The sequence below is a fragment of the Anomalospiza imberbis genome, chromosome 1 (genome assembly GCF_031753505.1).
Source record: "Anomalospiza imberbis isolate Cuckoo-Finch-1a 21T00152 chromosome 1, ASM3175350v1, whole genome shotgun sequence".
NCBI lineage: Eukaryota > Metazoa > Chordata > Aves > Passeriformes > Viduidae > Anomalospiza > Anomalospiza imberbis.
In genome coordinates this window covers 8,080,407-8,097,932 of record NC_089681.1, presented here as the reverse complement: position 1 = coordinate 8,097,932, position 17,526 = coordinate 8,080,407, and the positions used below count along the sequence as shown (strand labels likewise).

Genomic DNA, 17,526 nt, shown 5'->3' with positions numbered 1-17,526 from the left:
ATGCCATGGACTGAAGCCATACAGTTCCCCTGTGGGTCCTTTTGTTCTTCATTTGATGGTATAAACAAAGTCCTCTGTCCAAGTCCTGTGGTTGGTCCATCTGTCTGCATGCTGCTGTTGTTGTTGCTGCATGTCTTACTAGTCTCAAGTGGCTTCCAGATTGTAATTTTATACAAATTACTTTCCTGACAAAATAATTTCAGACCTGGAAGTCGCATTGCACTGCACCTCTTGTGAGTGGACATGAAGCAAAATGCAAAATGATTTCTAAGAAAACTGTTCCTTGGTGTTATTTTGCTTTGCTGAGGAAAACAGAGGACCAAATGCTTTGCATCTCCTCTGCACCTGAAGTGACTGGAATAGCTCCTCAGACCTGTGTGTCTGTACTTCCCACTTAATTTTCAACAAGTGTGATTCTGGCTGGGCTGTATCCATTAATGGTGGTTAACATCTCACTAATGCAGCATGTCTAGAGCCTGGGTTGAAAAGGAAAGTGTCAAGCAGTTTCTGAGAACCTGATCCTCTGAAGGTCACATTAGCCAGCAGCTTTTACTGTGACCAACTTACCACTGCCTGTGTCTGAACAGGAGCTTCCTAAGCCGACCTCAAGGACTCCCTGAGCTCCTACCATCAGGATGGTTCCATTTCAAAGGGCAACTTGCATCACTGCCAGACCATCTACCCTACTCAGTCGCTTAAACAATGAAAAGGAAAGGACAGATAAGGAAAGTGAGCAGTTGATGATGTCCATGAGAAATAGCCAAGGTGGTGTTTCCACATGTAGAGCCATGGTCATGCAGATGTGGGTGTGACTAGCTGAAGTGATACCTGACCACAGGGATCCATCTCCTGGAGGGGTTCTAATGGACAGCTCAGCCAGTCATATGCTTTTGTGACTTCAGCAGGCCCTGAAAACAGGGACCTGGGGTGGGTCTTCAGATCTCAGCCAGGTCAGAGAAGCTGAATTTTTTCTCAAGTCACTGATTTCCGAGTCTGCATTATTCTCCCTTATTTGTCTCTTAAATAGAGCATAGATCCATCAGGAGACCACATGCATATTAAGTTCAATTTCTTTTCTCCAGACAAGCCTAGAGCTGCCATGTGATCAGTGTGATGCCATGACCACAAGCAGCCTGAAACATGTCAATGTCACCCAAGGGATCACAGAATCAAAAAGGCTGGAAAAGATCTCTAAGATCATTGAGTCTGACTAGATGGGTGTGAGGAAGGGGAATAAGCTTCATTACACTGTTATGTGACAGAGGAGGTTCTAGGAGTTAATGAAAATAGTGTGGAAAAAGAAGTGTGCACAGAAACACTTTGGTTACAATAAAAAATTTATTTTGATTCATATCATACTGAAAAATTAAATAAATAAAATGTCAACAAATGATTGTGTGAGACTCTCCACCATTAGAGAAAAAAATCATAATCAATTGTGTAGTCAGAGAAAAGTACAAAGAAAACCTGGGCATGGGAGAAAAAAAGTGCTCAAGAGATTTGGCTTTGGTAAAAAACATAACACACACTCAAGGAGTGCTTCAGAGATTTTGCAGTGGTGGCAAATACAGTCCAAGAGTTTGAAGCCTTGACATGTTGTTAAATGTTTTCCTTGGTTCTTTTAAACTAAGTCAAAAAATTTTCTAGCAGGAAAACAGTCTCCAATAATGCCAGTGGGAATTAATTCTTCCCTCAGCATCAACAGTCAGCTGCCTAAAGGACTCTAGAAAAAGCTCCCCTGGAACAGAAATGTGATGGCACTGACTATTCCTCATCCTGCACCTGGAGAGGTCCACTCTCTGCTCTCCTCACACTCTGAAAAATGGACATCAGTGGTACACAGTTACTGCTTGCTGTTGGCAACAGAATGAAATGGGAATTGCAGCTTGTTCCATGATGAAGACACTAAATCTATCTGCATGTATGAGCCATGAGGTTTTATATGTGCTGTCAGAGGCAGAATGTTCAGGGGAGAACGGAAATTTTATTAGAACAGCAAAAGGAAACTTTCAGAACAACACAGGCTAGAATATAGCTGGCTTCTTTTTCCACTGTTTTTGATTCCAAATTAACCCCTGTGATTGAAAAAAACAAAAACAACAAAACATCAAGGGGATTTAACCACCATGAGTTTTCTTCCAAGTCTTTCTAAAAATGACTGAAAGAGCAGTCAATGTTTCTGAATTACTAATATTTGTCCATGAGGAAAAAAAGAAAAGTACTTGAAGCTCCAAAATCCAGCCACACTGTGAAGCTATGACTGGCATCTTACACGTAGTCTTTTACCTCTTAAACCTGCTTTGTATTACTGCAGCATCTCACAAGAGGCATATTGATTAACAGCAATTTAAAAAGCAGGAATCCTTAAAGCAAACAAACATGGTTCAGGCAGTAATGCTTCATTCTTTCACAAAGGACTTGTAGAAGACAGCCCATCAAATCTGCTGTGCCTGTGACATGCAGGTCAGTTCATGCTAGGAAATGGCTTCCTGACATGAGGATTGTGAACAGGTCTCATCACGAGGTTCTGAAAATCCTGCCCTTTCCATATTGCTGAAATGAAGGGTCACACGAGCTGGGGGAGCTCTGTTCCCACACAGACATTTGGCATTCTTGGCTCTTTATATCCCATGAGTCCAGTAATAGTCACGTGGGTAAAGCAATTCATGCTGGTGAGCGGTGCTGCAGCCCAAAATTCCAGCTGCCCATGGCACTGTGCCACGTGTTGCTGCTTTGGAGGGCACCTCACTGGTACCAACTGGTGCAGAAAGACAAGGGATAAATCTTGGATGAAGCACATCACTGTTGAAGGGCTTTCACCAACTCAGATACTCATCTGCTTGGACATTCTGCCACAACTGGTGCATAGAAGAGAGGACATTTAGATGATGATTTATTTTGCCATAAACTCCAACCAATGTGATATATTAAAAATTAAATATGCCATTTTTCTCAAGCCTGATCAAAAGTCCCTTGAAGTCTGTGGCAAAAACTCCTCTGGTTTCAACAAGGCTGAAAGTGAATCCATAATCCACGAGTCTTGTTTTCACCACATTGAGAAGAAAAGACCACAGTTTTCTATTCTTCACTGACTAAACTTGGATTTATACTTTATCTGTCCTTGAAGCTTTAATGCATTGATTCCAGCAAAAATCTGTGAGTATAAAACCTCCACTGTAACTTCCCTCCTCTCACTGCCTGGAGGTACTGACATCAATATACTAATTTCTCCAGAGATGAACATGAGTTTGAAGTCTGTCTCATGCTCTAAGATCAGTTTATACAGATTGTGTCTTTGTAGGTGCTGCTACAGAGCAAAAGATTCTTAGTGTATAACTAGTTAATATCCCAAACTATGTTTTTTTTTCCATTTCGAATAGAGACCTTGTAAAGAGATACCACAGTTGTAAACTTGTAAAAAAAAAGAAGAAAATTTTCCTTGGGACTTTTGAATATTTTCCCATAAAAAAGGCAAAAGCTACCTTCAAATATTGTCTTGTTTGTGTTTGTTCAAATACAATAAAGGAGTTGTTATTATTGGTTTGGACTACAAAAGCATACCAGACAGAAGCTAAACTTTGGTTAATTTTTCCCCTTTTTATAAAAATGTTGAATTTAGGGTTTGTCATCTTAAAAAGAAAAAACACATTTGTTGCACAATTATAAAAGGCACATATAAATGACTTGAAGAAAGTCCACTTTCCAATTTTAAACTGATTAAATAAAAAAAAAATCCAGAGTATTTTCCACCAAAACACCCTCAAAAAAACCCAAAAATTACATATAACCAAACGAGACAAACAAGTGGCTAAAAAGGCCATTTTTTCCTGGAGTTTTCAGTATTATTTTCTCCATCATTATGGCTGTGTAGGAAGCAATATTAAATAATACAAGAGATGATTTGATTCATATTTTCTAGACACTATCAATGCAAAATGAGGCAATGGTTGAAATATTTACTCCTCCAGGCAACTTCATTGTGTTTTTCCTTAATACAGCATGAAAACAGAAGTAATAAGAGAACAGAGAAGAGGTGGTTCAAAAAGAAGATCAACAGCAGAAGTGAATTCATTTCTTTGAGGTAATCCTTACTATGATGTTCACAGCTGCCTTAGCGGATCTCAAGTCCCAGAAGTCATTTTCACTCTTCTTCAATGATCTCCTGCCTTGCTCGAGGAGAGAACAGACAAACAGACAGCAGTCCCTGTGCTCAGGCTTCCTCTAATTGCAACAGGCAGATCTTTCATCAGTAATTCAAGAATCGAGCTGTAGAGCCTAAGCAGAGATTAATTTATTCCAGCTGATTGGCAGCTCCCGGCTAACCAAAGACAGGAAATCATGTGCAGCTTGGAAGCCAGTCCTCGGCCTCGTCCCTGCAGTGTGAGATGCTCCAAACCCACCGCAGATCCACGCATTCAAACCTGGCTGGTTCCCAGATCATCTTCACTGAGCTTTGTTCTGCTGCAAGCTGGAAATTGCAGCCCCCACTTGTCCCCATGGCCAGGGTCATCTGCCCTTGAAAAATTTTATTTTTTCAATGGAGGCAAGAGTCAAAGTTATATTGAACTCAAAATCCCCGTCATGGACGCCTGTCTTCCGGAAAGCCCCACCTGAAGTGTTGTTCTCCCAGTAATGATGCCAGTGTCCTTTGCTGTCTGCTCCAAAGCCGTACACATTCACCTAGGAGGGAAGGGAGAATGAGTGTTATGGACTGGAAAGCAATTGCTCTTCATCTGAAATGCTGTATAAACTCTTTATTCTCAGTGAATTTACATGCAGCAGCACCTGAGGTGCTCAGTGGCATCCTGAGCTTTTTTGCTGCATGACATGAGCACAGAGAAACAGCCCAAGGCCTACCCAAGGAATGTGACATCCTAAGCTATGCTGAGACACCACCAGACCTGAACTCACAGGGAAAAGGAGATTTCCATCCATTAATTCGTGTTTAGCAATATGACAACGCATTCCTATCCCTTAAGCATGACTGACCTCAGGAGGTCCGTGGCTTGGGATGGGAATCTCCTCTACAGTTGATTTAAGCCACAAAGAGTGAAAAAAAAATTGGTTTGGTCCTGGGCTTCCAAATAATGACCCATGGTGACCACTTTTACGTGCTTGATTATATGATATTTGCAGTTACTTCAGAGAAAGATGGATTTTATGTTCTTTGCATGTGTACCCAGCTACAGCCTCTCCTCTCCCAAAGGCTCGTTTGTTGATGGCTATGCCTGTCACCTGTGATGGTAACAGATCAAACATCACCACTGATTTATTTAAACTGAGAGAGGTGGTATGCCTGACTGGATTAGAATGGGTCATAGCCCCGAACCAGCTCCCTAAACCAGCCACACCCAGGCCCATTCAAATATGAGCTATTTTAGTTTTTGGTAATGTCAGAGCCCTGTTCATTGCCTGCTTACCACAAAACACCCAATCTGCTGTGACTATGATAGAGTTTCTTTCAGTATCTTTAGGAGTATTTCCATCACCTCTCCAAGCAAAACAGGCCTGGGTGACCAAAACTCTCATCAGAAGATGTGTGTCCAGGACAGGGATTTTGCCAGAAAAGTGATTTTTATCCCCCATGTTGACAAGCCCATGCTTGCAGGAGTTTCTAGAGCTGACCTGGCCTTACTCTAACTAGCTGAGTCTCCAGTCACCCTGGAGCACCTCACATCACTCAAATCAGGGAATCTCCCCAAGTAACTGCTGGAGCAAAGGCATTTACTATAACCTACAGTATAAACCCACAAGCCTGAGTTTGAAAATAGGAGACAAAACATAATTCAAACTTTCACTAGCAAGATGAGCACAAATACCATTCATGTTTAGATGTCTTTTGATACCAGCTGGAATCTCTGTTTATGTTTAATTATATTCTCCTGGAGTGCAAACCCTACGATTTGCTGACATTAAAAAAATCCATCAGCAGCACTTGAGCGTGTCTGCATGTTTCTGAGGAGCCTGCATATGTTTGAAGAGGTAAATAGCAGAGAAGTTGGAGAGGGGGAAACAAAGGCTGAGTGAATGGCCAAGGGTTGTTCCTGGTTCTTCAGTGTGAAATGTCCTGATTTTTATCCATACATCCACACGCAGACAGACTTTACCTCATCGCATACATGGAGAGCAAACATCAAAGACAGAAGGCCTGTGGAGGGGTATCTCCCATGATGCTCGAGCCAGTTTTCATAGATGTATTTCATAAAAGCTGGATTATAAACCAGGATCTAGGCAAAATTGGAGAGAAAGACTCATTAGGAAAATACCCTGGGGAAAAAACAATGGTAGCACATCATTCCTAAAGGACACCGGGGTAGGGGACCAGGTAAGAAAGGAATAATAGTTATTCCTTGAAGGCAAATGGAAGGCAACAATAAGTCCCATATTAAGTGCATTCAGGAATATTTCCCATGTGCAATTACATATCAACAGTCTTTCCTTGGTCTTGCTATCCCTCCTGCTTACAGTAATGTAAATCCTGGAGATTCCTACTGAAACCAATGGGTATGAAACAGAACAAGTGAGATGGAAATTAGGCATTAGCCATTCAACTCTTCCTGCAACACTCTGCAGGTGAGCTCTGGGGAGCTGGAGTCCTGAACAAGGCAAGCATGAGATGCCATGACACATTTCACAGAACCATGGATTAATTTAGGTTGGAAAAGACCCCTAAGATCATCAGTTCCCATCAATTTTAGTGAGACCATAAGAGCAACTGCCTCTTATGCACAGTGTGCCAGCCATGTCTTGGTATCTCTATAGGTACAGATCTAAGGAAACCAAGGGCAAAATGGAATTATCAGGCCCTGTATGATTCTTTTATCCTGCTTTTCAAACGTGCCATTTTTCTGTGCTTTATGTTTTTTTCTTACAAGACATAAAATGCATTTATTTATCTCACAAAGGTCATCTCAAAGAGACAGAGCACTTAAGACCTGAGAGTACAGTAAATCCAAGGACTGGTAGGAGCCCTTGGTTTGAACGCCCTGCCCTGAGTGAGGCAAACAGAGACTTTTCCCTCCACGCTGTGTTTGTAATTAGAGTGACAGCATTTCAGTGGTATCTGGTTAGCTGCAAGGCTTTTCCTTTTACAAAGTCAGAGGTTAATTGCTGATATTGCATCTGTGTGTAATCTCTTCTCACAGGGTGTTTTGCATTGCACAGTGTGGGAAGAAACACAGGCTTCTCCTCTCAAGCTCAGGAAGCTGCTGCATATCACCATACCCTGGGCTGCTGCCACTGAACTGTGATGTGAGTTTAACAACCTGCCCTGGTGCTTCTCACAGGGGTTTTGCAGAGGTTATCATGTACCTCACAACAGGTAAGGATGAGCCAAGGGATTATTTATTGCACCCTAGAGGTCCGTGGTTTGAAGCAAAGGAAAATAAACTGATATTAGTTCAGGGTCTTACCTGAAGGCTTTGGCAAAACCTGGCCTCTTGAATGAAAGGTGTGTGCTTTAATTTGTAACTTTAATGTTCTGGAAATAATGTCATACTTTAACAGGCCTCAATGGACTAGACACCTTTACTTCTTTGGAAAATCAGTCTCTCCAAAGGCTGAGAGAATGAGACCTTTGTTTTTCTGGAAGCTAGGGGTTCTTCCTGGTTATAGGAAGAGTCTGCCTTGGTTATAGCCTCAAACCATGCAGCTACAACCACAGAAGTCTTTGCACAGTGGCTAAAGTTCCTCCATGGGAATTAACATCCTGCCCCATAGCAAATCCTGCCTCCAGCCTGTCCCTGTCTGTGATCTCATGCAAACTGTGCTTGAACATTGCCTGTAATACACCTGGAGCAAAACCTTCCTGGACTTGGCCTGAGCTCAGCCTCCAAGCTTGTTTAATTGGGTACAGGTAATTACTGCAGCTGTGGGCTAAGAGCCTACCACCAGGAAATCTCCACTGACTTGGAAACACACAGCTTTATTTGCTCAGAATTCATTTAGTTCCTTATTACAAGGAACTGACCTGGGAGTCAGAAACATCCTGGGTGTTCAAATATTAAAATTACTTAAGAAAACCTCCAAAGTCTCTCCTCAGTATCATTACATACAAATGGCTGCAATGAGTAGGAACAGAGCAGTTACTGTGGAGGACAATGCTGCACTTTTAATGTTCCTGAGCAGCACCAGAGGAAGTGATGCAACCTTCAGAGCAGTGTTCATGCAATGACGCAGCCACAAGAGCAATTTCTTTCCAACCACAGTTATTTAGTGGTTGATCTATGGCCTAAATGCCACACAGGAGCCAAATCTTTAGCTTAGCTGAGCCTTTTAAAGTGTCTGTATTTTGGCTGCAGCTTTTTATGAATGTCAAGGGCTTGCTTGGATTCTTGCAGTCTCCCAAACAGGCAAAAGACCTACAAATAAATTAGCAGAACAAATGCACAAACCAGCATTGCTCACCTTTTCTTTTTTGACTTTGATTTTCCTTGGAACTGGAACATATGTGCTGTTAAAGAAAAAAGAAAGCATCATGACAAATAAAAGCCCAACTTATTAGTATTTTCATGTATTTCCAAAGAAAGAATATTCTTCACATACAGTGATAAATTCCAATTATTTTAAAGTAGTAAATTCAAGAAGTTGTTGTAAAATGAGGCTGCAATTAAGTAACACAGCAGGAAAAAAACCTGAGCTGTCACTGAAGCAATTTTATAGGAAACTATTATGTTCTTAAATATTCAAGTTAATTATTGACAGTAGGACACCGAAGATTTCGTTGAGAATATACTGTAGAGTCAATACTATATGGAGCTCGAGACTTCTAATTCTTGGTTCATTATTGTTGGAGTCTTTGCTCTTTGATGACGGGAAAGACTTTCCATTTAATTTCATGGCAGAAAAACCTTCTCCCACCAGGGGGAGACTTTTCCTCTCCTAATACTCGGAGTTGCCACATGATTTTCAGAGTCGGTGGCAGCAGAGTTCACCAGTTCTGTGGTTATATGGAACTCGGGCATTCCCAGTACACAGCCCCTCACAGAAAGCGATTTCCCTCCTCCCCAGGGTGATGCTGAAGGCTTCCTGCAGTTTCCAGCATAAAATTTCCAAGTTACACCTTATGACTGGGTTGAAATCACGAGTCATGTCTTGAAAATGAAAAAAACTTTTATTCCCCATATCTCATGCACGGTGTGTGATGTCATTGCACAGCTCATCACGAGTGCTGTAACAAAAAAATTCATCCTGAGTTTGTTTCAAGTGAAAAAATTCGGGTGAGTTGGCCTTGTAAAATTGAAGTATATCCCAAAATATACCCTGCACACTTTTTAGATGGGCTGTGGTAAATCACCAAAGCCTTCCATTAGTTCAGTCTAAATGTTTTCACTTGGGTTTTGGTGACAAGGTTCCTGTCATTAAAGTTTTATTTTCTTTGAACCATGGAACATCATCACTTTTAAAACTTAGTCTATATCTTCCCAAACCAGTGGTGACCTGGCAATGTTCTCCTGACCTGCCATCCGTGCTCTGGGCTGGAGGCAGTGAGAGAGGTGATGGGTGGTTCTAACACTCCTAGGAGTTGATGCTGTTGGGGAAAGGGACACCCATGCAGACTTCTCAATCTGGTCTCAGCAAATATGCCCTTGCAGCTGCAGCCCATGCCTGACCTTGATCAGCAAATCAGTAAACATAGTCTTGGTGATCCCATGCCCTCTTTGTGCTCATGAAGACAAAAAGGGCTTCTTTGATAGTAGAATCTCCTTAATATCATATGAATAAACAGTTAATCTTTTCTAAAAAGGTGATGTGGAAGAAACAAGAAGTCTGTGTTTCATGGATAGATACAGTAGAAGATCAAAGAGACGAGTATGCAGTGTTCATGACAGTTCTTGTGGACATCTGTGATCTCACCAGGAGGCTGCTGGAGATCTTGTCAGATGACATATTAATCATTTTAACCAAGGGCTACTTCATTGTTTCAGAATACTCAAGTCCTGCTGTCACGTGGCTGCAGAATTTCATAAAATGATGCAGAAAATATTGGCACACTGATTAAGGTCTCTGCTCTTATGATCATGTCAAACCTGGGCTGCAGAGCAGCCAGGGAATGAGTGACCCAGGAGGTACCACACAGGGGTGGGACAGTGACCCCTGTGATGAAGGTGGCTACAGGCAGTGTAACATCACCTGGGAAGCATCTTCCATGAGCCACTTTGCAGGGCTCCAGTGGAATCTGTCATTGTCCCTGTAAAAAACATTCATTTCATTGTACAAAACATTTACTGAACCCTCGACCCAAGAAGTGCAACATTCTAAGGAATACAGTAACTGTCTTTGCCAAACAAAGTGGACTTTTTTCACCATACAGATTCCTAAAACACTTGCAAGTCAAGGCAATCAGGGTAAATGCATGGCTGATGAGGGCCTGAAAGTTTCCTATCCTGAAAAGGCATTTCTTAGTCTTTTCTGGAACAATGCTTAGTCTTAGAGGGATGTTTTTAATGGAAGTACATCCGTCAAATGGGACTAAGAATGTCTTGAGAGAATCACTCAGCTGTCAATTGAAGCTAATATTAAGGCAATCTGAAGTTTGGCTTTTATTTTGAATCATAAAAATTGCAAGAATTATGATAATACTAAGAGAAGAATATATTTAAATCACAGGTTTTGAGTTTTAGGAAATTCTTTCATTTAGCTGAAATATAGAAAATTAAACATTTTGTAAAAGTCTAACCAATACAGGATGCTTATCTTTTTTAGCTATGAGGACACTTGGCTTCTTGTTAGCCTAAACTCAGCTGACACTATGCAGGCTGTGCACGTGGAACAATGCCCAAGCAGACTGGGGTAAGGAGATAAGTATTTCTTCCTCTCTAAAATACTGACTTTCAAATGTGTTTTATTTTTATTTCATGCTTGCTCCCCTTTAAAAATGTGCACTCAGCAATTTCCTTATACCTATTATCTGACACTGTGTGTTTAATGCATGCTCGTAGGTTAATTCTACAAGGCTAAAATTATGCTATGTACATTGCTATGATTTGTATGCTTATGATTTTCTGCTTTTATTATTCCAGCTTATTAATTATGCAATTTCCCTGTTTTGAGTAAATATCTTAAAATAGTGGTATTTCTTTCATGTGGTTAAATAATCACACACTAATTTATACCAGATGCTTACAAAGCCTATGTATACAATCTAATTAGAAATATATAATATATCCTGTAATTTATTAAGCAAAGGTGTTTTCCCTTTCATATGCTGTGACTGCATTGTGGTCAACCAGTTATATCTTCCTAATAGGCTGAGGGCTCACGTGAAATTAGTGCAGGGCTCAGAGTTCAAGAAGTACCAAGAGCTTTCTCCTGGGGCAGGGACAGGCAGTGGACCTGCCTGAAAAACGTGTCCATGTAAATTATAGAACAATAGAATCATTTAGGTTAGAAAGACCTCTAAGATCATTGAGTCCAAGAGTTAATCCACCACTGCCAAGTCATCACTAAACCATGTCCCTAAGTGCCACACCTATACATTTTTTAATCTCCTTCAGGGATGGTGACACCACTTCTCTCATGGACAGCATGTTCCAGTGCTGGACAACTCTTCTGGTGAAGAAATTGTTTTTGATATTCAATCTAAACATCCCCTGGTGAAACTTGAGGCATATCCTTTTTTCCTGTCTCCTGTTACTTGAGAGAAGAGACCAACCCCCACCTGGCTACAGCCTCCTGTCAGGCAGTTGTAGAGACTGTTACGGTCCCCCCTGAGCCTCCTTTTGCCCAAGCCGTACACCTCCAGCTCCCTCAGCTGCCCCTCATCAGGCTTGTGCTGCAGACCCTTCTCCAGTTCCATGACCCTTCTCTGGACAGGCTTCAGCACCTCAATGACTTGTAGTGAGCGGTACACTTTTCTAAGTGTACTGATTTTTCCAAGTCATGAGTGTGTCTTGAAGGTGGATTTTTCTCTGGCCAGTTTATGATTGTATGTATTAAATGCTGGTGATAAAAAAGGTAAAAGGAAGCTAACAAAGATTTTTTACAAGTTAAGGGAATCTTAAAAAGAAATTAAAAGAATTCAAAATGTATCTACAAAGAGAGAAAAGAAAATGAAGAAAAGAAATAAAACTTCATTTGTTTTTTCATCAAAGAGTCTTAAAATTGTGAAGTGGGTCTTATGCCCAGTCAGCATGCCCAAGACACACTTTTCCAAGTTAAAATCTTCTGAGACTGAAATTGGGAAAAAAGTTTAAGTGTCTTGAAATATTTCTCTCTGGAGTAAAGCAATCAGATCTGCTCTTGCTGTCTGTGTGTAGCAGTGTCTCCAAGCACCCCCACAGGGCTGTGGTTTCACATCCAGCAGATAACCTCACACACAGTACAAATGTCACGTATTTCCTTCTCTGGATTAGGAAAAGCCAGCTTAGAGGAAGGAAAATAATCTGCTAGTAGGCTTCCAGAAGAAACATTCATTTTGATCACATTTCTAATTTTGGTGCTGCCATAAATCTAGCAGGAGACAACCTTTACTTCTGACAGCACTCAAAAAAGAACTGGAGAATAAATTCCAGTGTGCCACATTATTGGCAAGTAGAACTCTTGAATTTAAGGCTAAGACACGCAGGTGACACATAAAACATTGTTTCCTCCGCACAGTTCTCAATCATGTTCCACCAGGAAAGACAGACCAAAATCCTGACCAACCTGTCCAGAGGAGCTCATCCTGTAGATGAGGCACTAAGTGCTGTGGTCTGCATCTGCTCTCACTGCCTCAGGTGAGCAACCTGCACAGCCCTCTCTGCCTCCTCATCCTCTTCTGCAAGTGTACTGGCTCCCAAAGAACCAGAGAGGAGGAAGGATGAGCAGAAAAGCCCAAAACGAGGCACTGAACTCGAAAGCTCACAAGTCTTTTGACCAAACTGGTCACCTCCACCAGCAAAAACTTCCCTTTTCATTTCTCTGAGACCACAGGGGACGTAAGGGACTGGATCTCGATCTCTGCCTCAACAACTGCATCATAACATTGAGTTTTTCCTAGAAATCAAGTGTTTAGGGCTCAAGTCTGACTTGAGAGGGTCTGTAAAGCAGCAGTAGGCCTTACCAGAAGCAGGGATTTGCCCCACATAGGCTACCATCTCCTATAGCAACATGAAATATGGAGCTCCCACCCCTTGTGCCTGCCCTTACTCACAAGTTGATGGTGCCTGTGGTGAGAGCAGTGACAACCCAGCGCAGATCCAGGGTTTTGAAGGGGATCAGGATCATGCTCACATTTGCTGCCAGCTCCCTGTAGCTCTCAGGATAAACAAAGTGGTGGGTGGTCTTGCTCCCAACATCTGATTCATAGCCAGCAGTGGGGGCACGGTTCATTCTGCAGCCCGAAAACAAGAATTGAGACAGAAGAGAAATGAGGTAAGTACAAGTACATGTGAGTTTTCACCAAGTCATTTGCTTGAGGTCAGGAATGTGCTCCCATGGCTAAGGGGAGTGCTATATGCAGGGTCTTCAGACAGCCCTGAGAGGGTGTAGGCGTCCTCAGGCAAGCTGGAATTAGCATAACCCACGTGACTGAACAGTAAAAGAAAGCTCAGCTTTAATGTGGAATTCTTTGGACTGAACAGGAGTGTACCAAGCAGGTGTATCTCTGAGCACATCCCTGTGTTCCTTTTACAGTCATCAAGAGTGGTGAGTCCATGAGGACACATCTCACTTCATCCTAAAGCTGCATACTCCAGCTGGTGAGAAAAACATTGCCCTGAAGTACATCAGCTCAACTTCTTGCAGTTCCATTTCCCCCTTATCCATACAGGTGTATTTGTATGTCTAGGGTCAAGGTAATAATATGCAATGTGCGACGAGAAGCAGCAAATATTCCTTATGGCTCTCCCACAAAAAGGCACAAAAGTCAGTGCCAAATAGACACAAAGACAGTGACAGATACAGGACCTGCTGCTGACCCTTCATTTACTTAAACATTACTTTTACTTTGTAGTAGGTACTCCAACTCCAACAGATACTCAGGGTCACTCTGCACACACATGGGGTGTTTTAGGCAACCCTTGGGGTCAGTGTATGAGATCTGCCCAGGGCCTCCAGGGCTCAGTTAAGATGTGTTGGCCAAATGGGGATACCCTACCTTATGCTGGATGTGTCACAGATTCACAGAATCAGGGGATATTCTGAGTTGCAAGGGATCCGCAAGGATCATGGAGTCCAACTCTTTAATGAGTGGCCCATACATAGAACAGAGAGGGGATTTCTGAGCTCAGCACTGCAGAAATGCCTCTATGCCTGTGTTCATTTCTGAAAGCCAATCTGGGAACACATCAGCAATTCTCTCTCTGATGCTTTAGCTCCTCAGTGGCAGAGATTTGCATATTTCTGTGGTGCAACACAGTGCACATTAGAGATCCCTGAAGCAACTTGTACAAATCCATGGTGCTGTGCAAAACCATGGAGAAGCCCCTCAGTTGTCTCTGAGCAAAATGTTGTTTTTTTTTTTTCCTGCAATAACATTATCTCAGCTCCTGGCAGAAGCACAGGGAGGAAAAGGAAGGATGTAGCTGACGAGGTAATGAGGAACATCATACATTGCCAGACAACATGCTGCCCTGGTTAATGATAACAGGAGAGGCAAAATCTGTTTATCAAGTCTATGCCAGGCTGTGTTATTGCAGTTCTCCCTCAGGTGAATTACTTAAGTTTTTTCTGACTCCTTTAATGGGAGTTATTAGTGTAGTTAGAATATCCTGCCAGCCTTGTGGATTTGTTACTGAGTTCCCTGTTATTGCCTTCCCTGCCAGAGACCCACACCATACGGTGTAGAAACACTGGAAAAGCACGGGACTTTCTGTGTTTTGCCTTAAGATTAGTCAGTCAAAGGTATAAAATATGGGTGTTTCTTTCCAGCAAGACACAGACAAGGGTGACATGTTGGTCATCTTACAATCTGCCCTTGGGTCTATGTACCTTTCCTACCACCCATGGTGGGGCTGTCGGTGCCATACAGCAGAAAGCAGCGCTCACACCCAGTCTCAGCAGGAAGGACCAAGCAGGAACTTCCTTCTGTAGTGAAAATAGATAGTTATACAAATAAAAGTGGGCTGTTTGGAAGGAAAGGTGCCCCCTCAGACTCCTTGGCTCTCCCCTGCACTTGGCTGTATTGCCAGAGCATGTAGAAGTCAATTTCAGGTCACCAGAGATTTTGTGTTTGATGCATAGAGGGATCACCTTCTCTGCACAAATTCCCACGGTGAATCCTAAAACCTTGTGCAATCCTTTCAGGTCTGGCTTAAGATTGCTGAAATATAAATATGAGATGGAAAGAGTCATTAAGTCACCCAGAGTTTTGCTCTTGCCAGGGATGGCTGGCTATGGGATGGGCAAGGCTTTGGAGCAGGAACATGCAACTGGGTACTACCAGCAAGTGTCTTTTCTGCACAAGTCTGGAAATGTAAGGCAGACAATATAACAAAGTCCACACAGGAATGGGGCTGTCTCCATATGGAAGGACACAGAGTTAAACATAAATGCACCACAGCTTCCCACATTTGCAGCTGCCCCACATTTACAACCTGTAGGAATAATGTAGAGGGCTCTCCCTTTCCCTTCATGGATCTGAAGGCCAGGTTGGTGCCTCTGCCTTTGGGGAGGTACTGTTGGCAGGGAGCAAGACATGCAACTGCAGGAAGCAACTCCTGATATGATTTGTGAAGATGTAGGTGTCACCTGAAGACTCTATGCCATGCTCAAGCCACATGAGAAGCCAAGGTGACTTAAGAGTTCAAACAGTGTTGATCTTTTGTTGGTTGGTTCTTGACTTCAGTGCACAGCTTCCTACTAAGGCTTTTGTTGCTTTTGAGAGAATAATCCCACATGTAGAATTTCAAGAGCAATCTCTCCCTTCCTGCCCTTTATAGCTCTCCAAATTGTACTGTACTGGCAGCTGTGGTGTGAAAGGCAGATGACACGTTGGAGATGTACTTAGTCCAGATATTCTGGCTGCCCTCTGGGTGATAATCTCTGCTTACCTAGTTCCTGCTTGCCTTTCAGTGGAACAAAGTAGCCAACCTTGTTGCCTCAAAAGGGAGAGGCAATGCCATCCTTTACAAATTACCTGCAGCCAAACAGGTGACTCCTGTCCACTAAAAAGTGTCTTTGGCTTACCCACCCTACCACTGCTCAAGAATGAACTAGTGCAAGAAAGTAAAATCTAATACAGTCAGCTAAATGTCTAAGAGATCACTCGTGAGCACTGGCTGCAGAAATAACTTTTACTCATAAGTGCAATTGTTTTTTCTCCTGTATTTTTTAACATGGGCAGTTATGGACTGTGCAGAACAAGCTACAGCATCAATACTTATTAATGTTTTTTTGTCCAAGCTAAAACATGAGGTGGCATGTCCAACGCACATATGCCCCTGAAACTTAGACTTAAGTACCAGATTTCACTGGACAAACCCTGAAACCTTGTTTACTCGCTTGTCCCCCCCCAAATTAGCAGTGACTTTTAGACAGCAAAGGCAGCTGTAGCTGAGTGGTTTCCACTGACCTGAGCACGAAGTCGTGGGAGTCGATATCCTGGCCGTACTGGGACTGCCGCAGGTTGCCCGAGTTGCCCACGACGGCGCAGCGCCGGCAGGAGGAGGAGCCGCGCTCCTGCAGCGGATCCCCGTCCCCGGGGATGACCCCAAACAGCTCTGCCAGAGTGGCATTCAAACTCCTTGGAGCTTTCTCTCCTTGCAGCTTCTGTTAGGGAGAAAAAACACTCCAGGTTACCAACACAGGCAGCTTTTCTGTGAGCTAGAGATGGCTTGAAGTGTCTCCTCAAAGAGCAATCCTGCATCTACCCACAGACACTGCCTTCTGCAGTACAAGGCTTCGTGTTGGGAGCCAAAGTGTGAAAAAAATCAAGTGGAAAACTCCTCAACTTTTTAAACTTGGCTTCCTTTTTCTCCTCCTCCTCATCAGATTCCCACACTTCCTCTATCTAGCCATGGTAGAACAGATCAAGTATTTTCCCTGAGGCTGGCCTTAGTGGAATAAATATTCCTCTGGTGTTCTATAAGCCTAAACCCAATCTGGGTCAGGTATTTGCTGTTAGGATATGTGTAAGATTTCTTTTATTTATTTATGTGTAAGATCTCTTTTAACTCTCCTATAAATGTCCTGTGAAGTCTCAGGGGAGCTGATGGAAGACAGAAGTGGCTGATATCCCTGCCACAAATTTTGGCATATGCCAGGAGTGGGAGAGGGAAATGGGAAGTGAACTGTGGAGGAACCAGCTGCTCATGCAATAAGAAGCTTTACTAGAGCTAGCCCTGAGGGCTGGAGATGTATAATCATCTAAAAAAAACCCTCCAGGATGAAGAAAACCACCCGGACCTTGGTCATTGTGTCTGTTGCCATGGAGGAAAACTGTTCTGTAGCAGCTCTGTGGTGCATGGTGGAAACAATGGCTGGATTGGGAAGGTACAGGCAAGGAGCTGGGCAGGTGATGGTCAGACACTCCCTTTCTGGGGCTCAGCTCTCTGAGATTTACTGAAGAGGTTGGCAGTACTGGCATGCTCACAAACACCATTGCTC

General features: G+C 42.7%; 1 protein-coding gene across 3 annotated transcripts in view; it reads right to left on the bottom strand.

Moving 5' to 3' along the window:
• Window positions 1–1,319: 1,319 nt before the first annotated feature.
• The window catches only part of ST3GAL1 (ST3 beta-galactoside alpha-2,3-sialyltransferase 1), a 77,454-nt gene continuing 61,247 nt past the window's right edge, over window positions 1,320–17,526 (bottom strand). For all 3 annotated transcript variants that reach the window (XM_068180570.1, XM_068180561.1, XM_068180577.1), the window contains exons 3-7: window positions 16,493–16,689; window positions 13,133–13,312; window positions 8,407–8,452; window positions 6,108–6,227; window positions 1,320–4,680 (exon numbers count right to left, since the gene is read on the bottom strand). In XM_068180570.1, coding sequence (XP_068036671.1) covers window positions 4,507–4,680; window positions 6,108–6,227; window positions 8,407–8,452; window positions 13,133–13,312; window positions 16,493–16,689 — 717 coding nt within the window. In that variant the 3' untranslated portion in view covers window positions 1,320–4,506. The remainder of the gene's footprint in view (window positions 4,681–6,107; window positions 6,228–8,406; window positions 8,453–13,132; window positions 13,313–16,492; window positions 16,690–17,526) is intronic.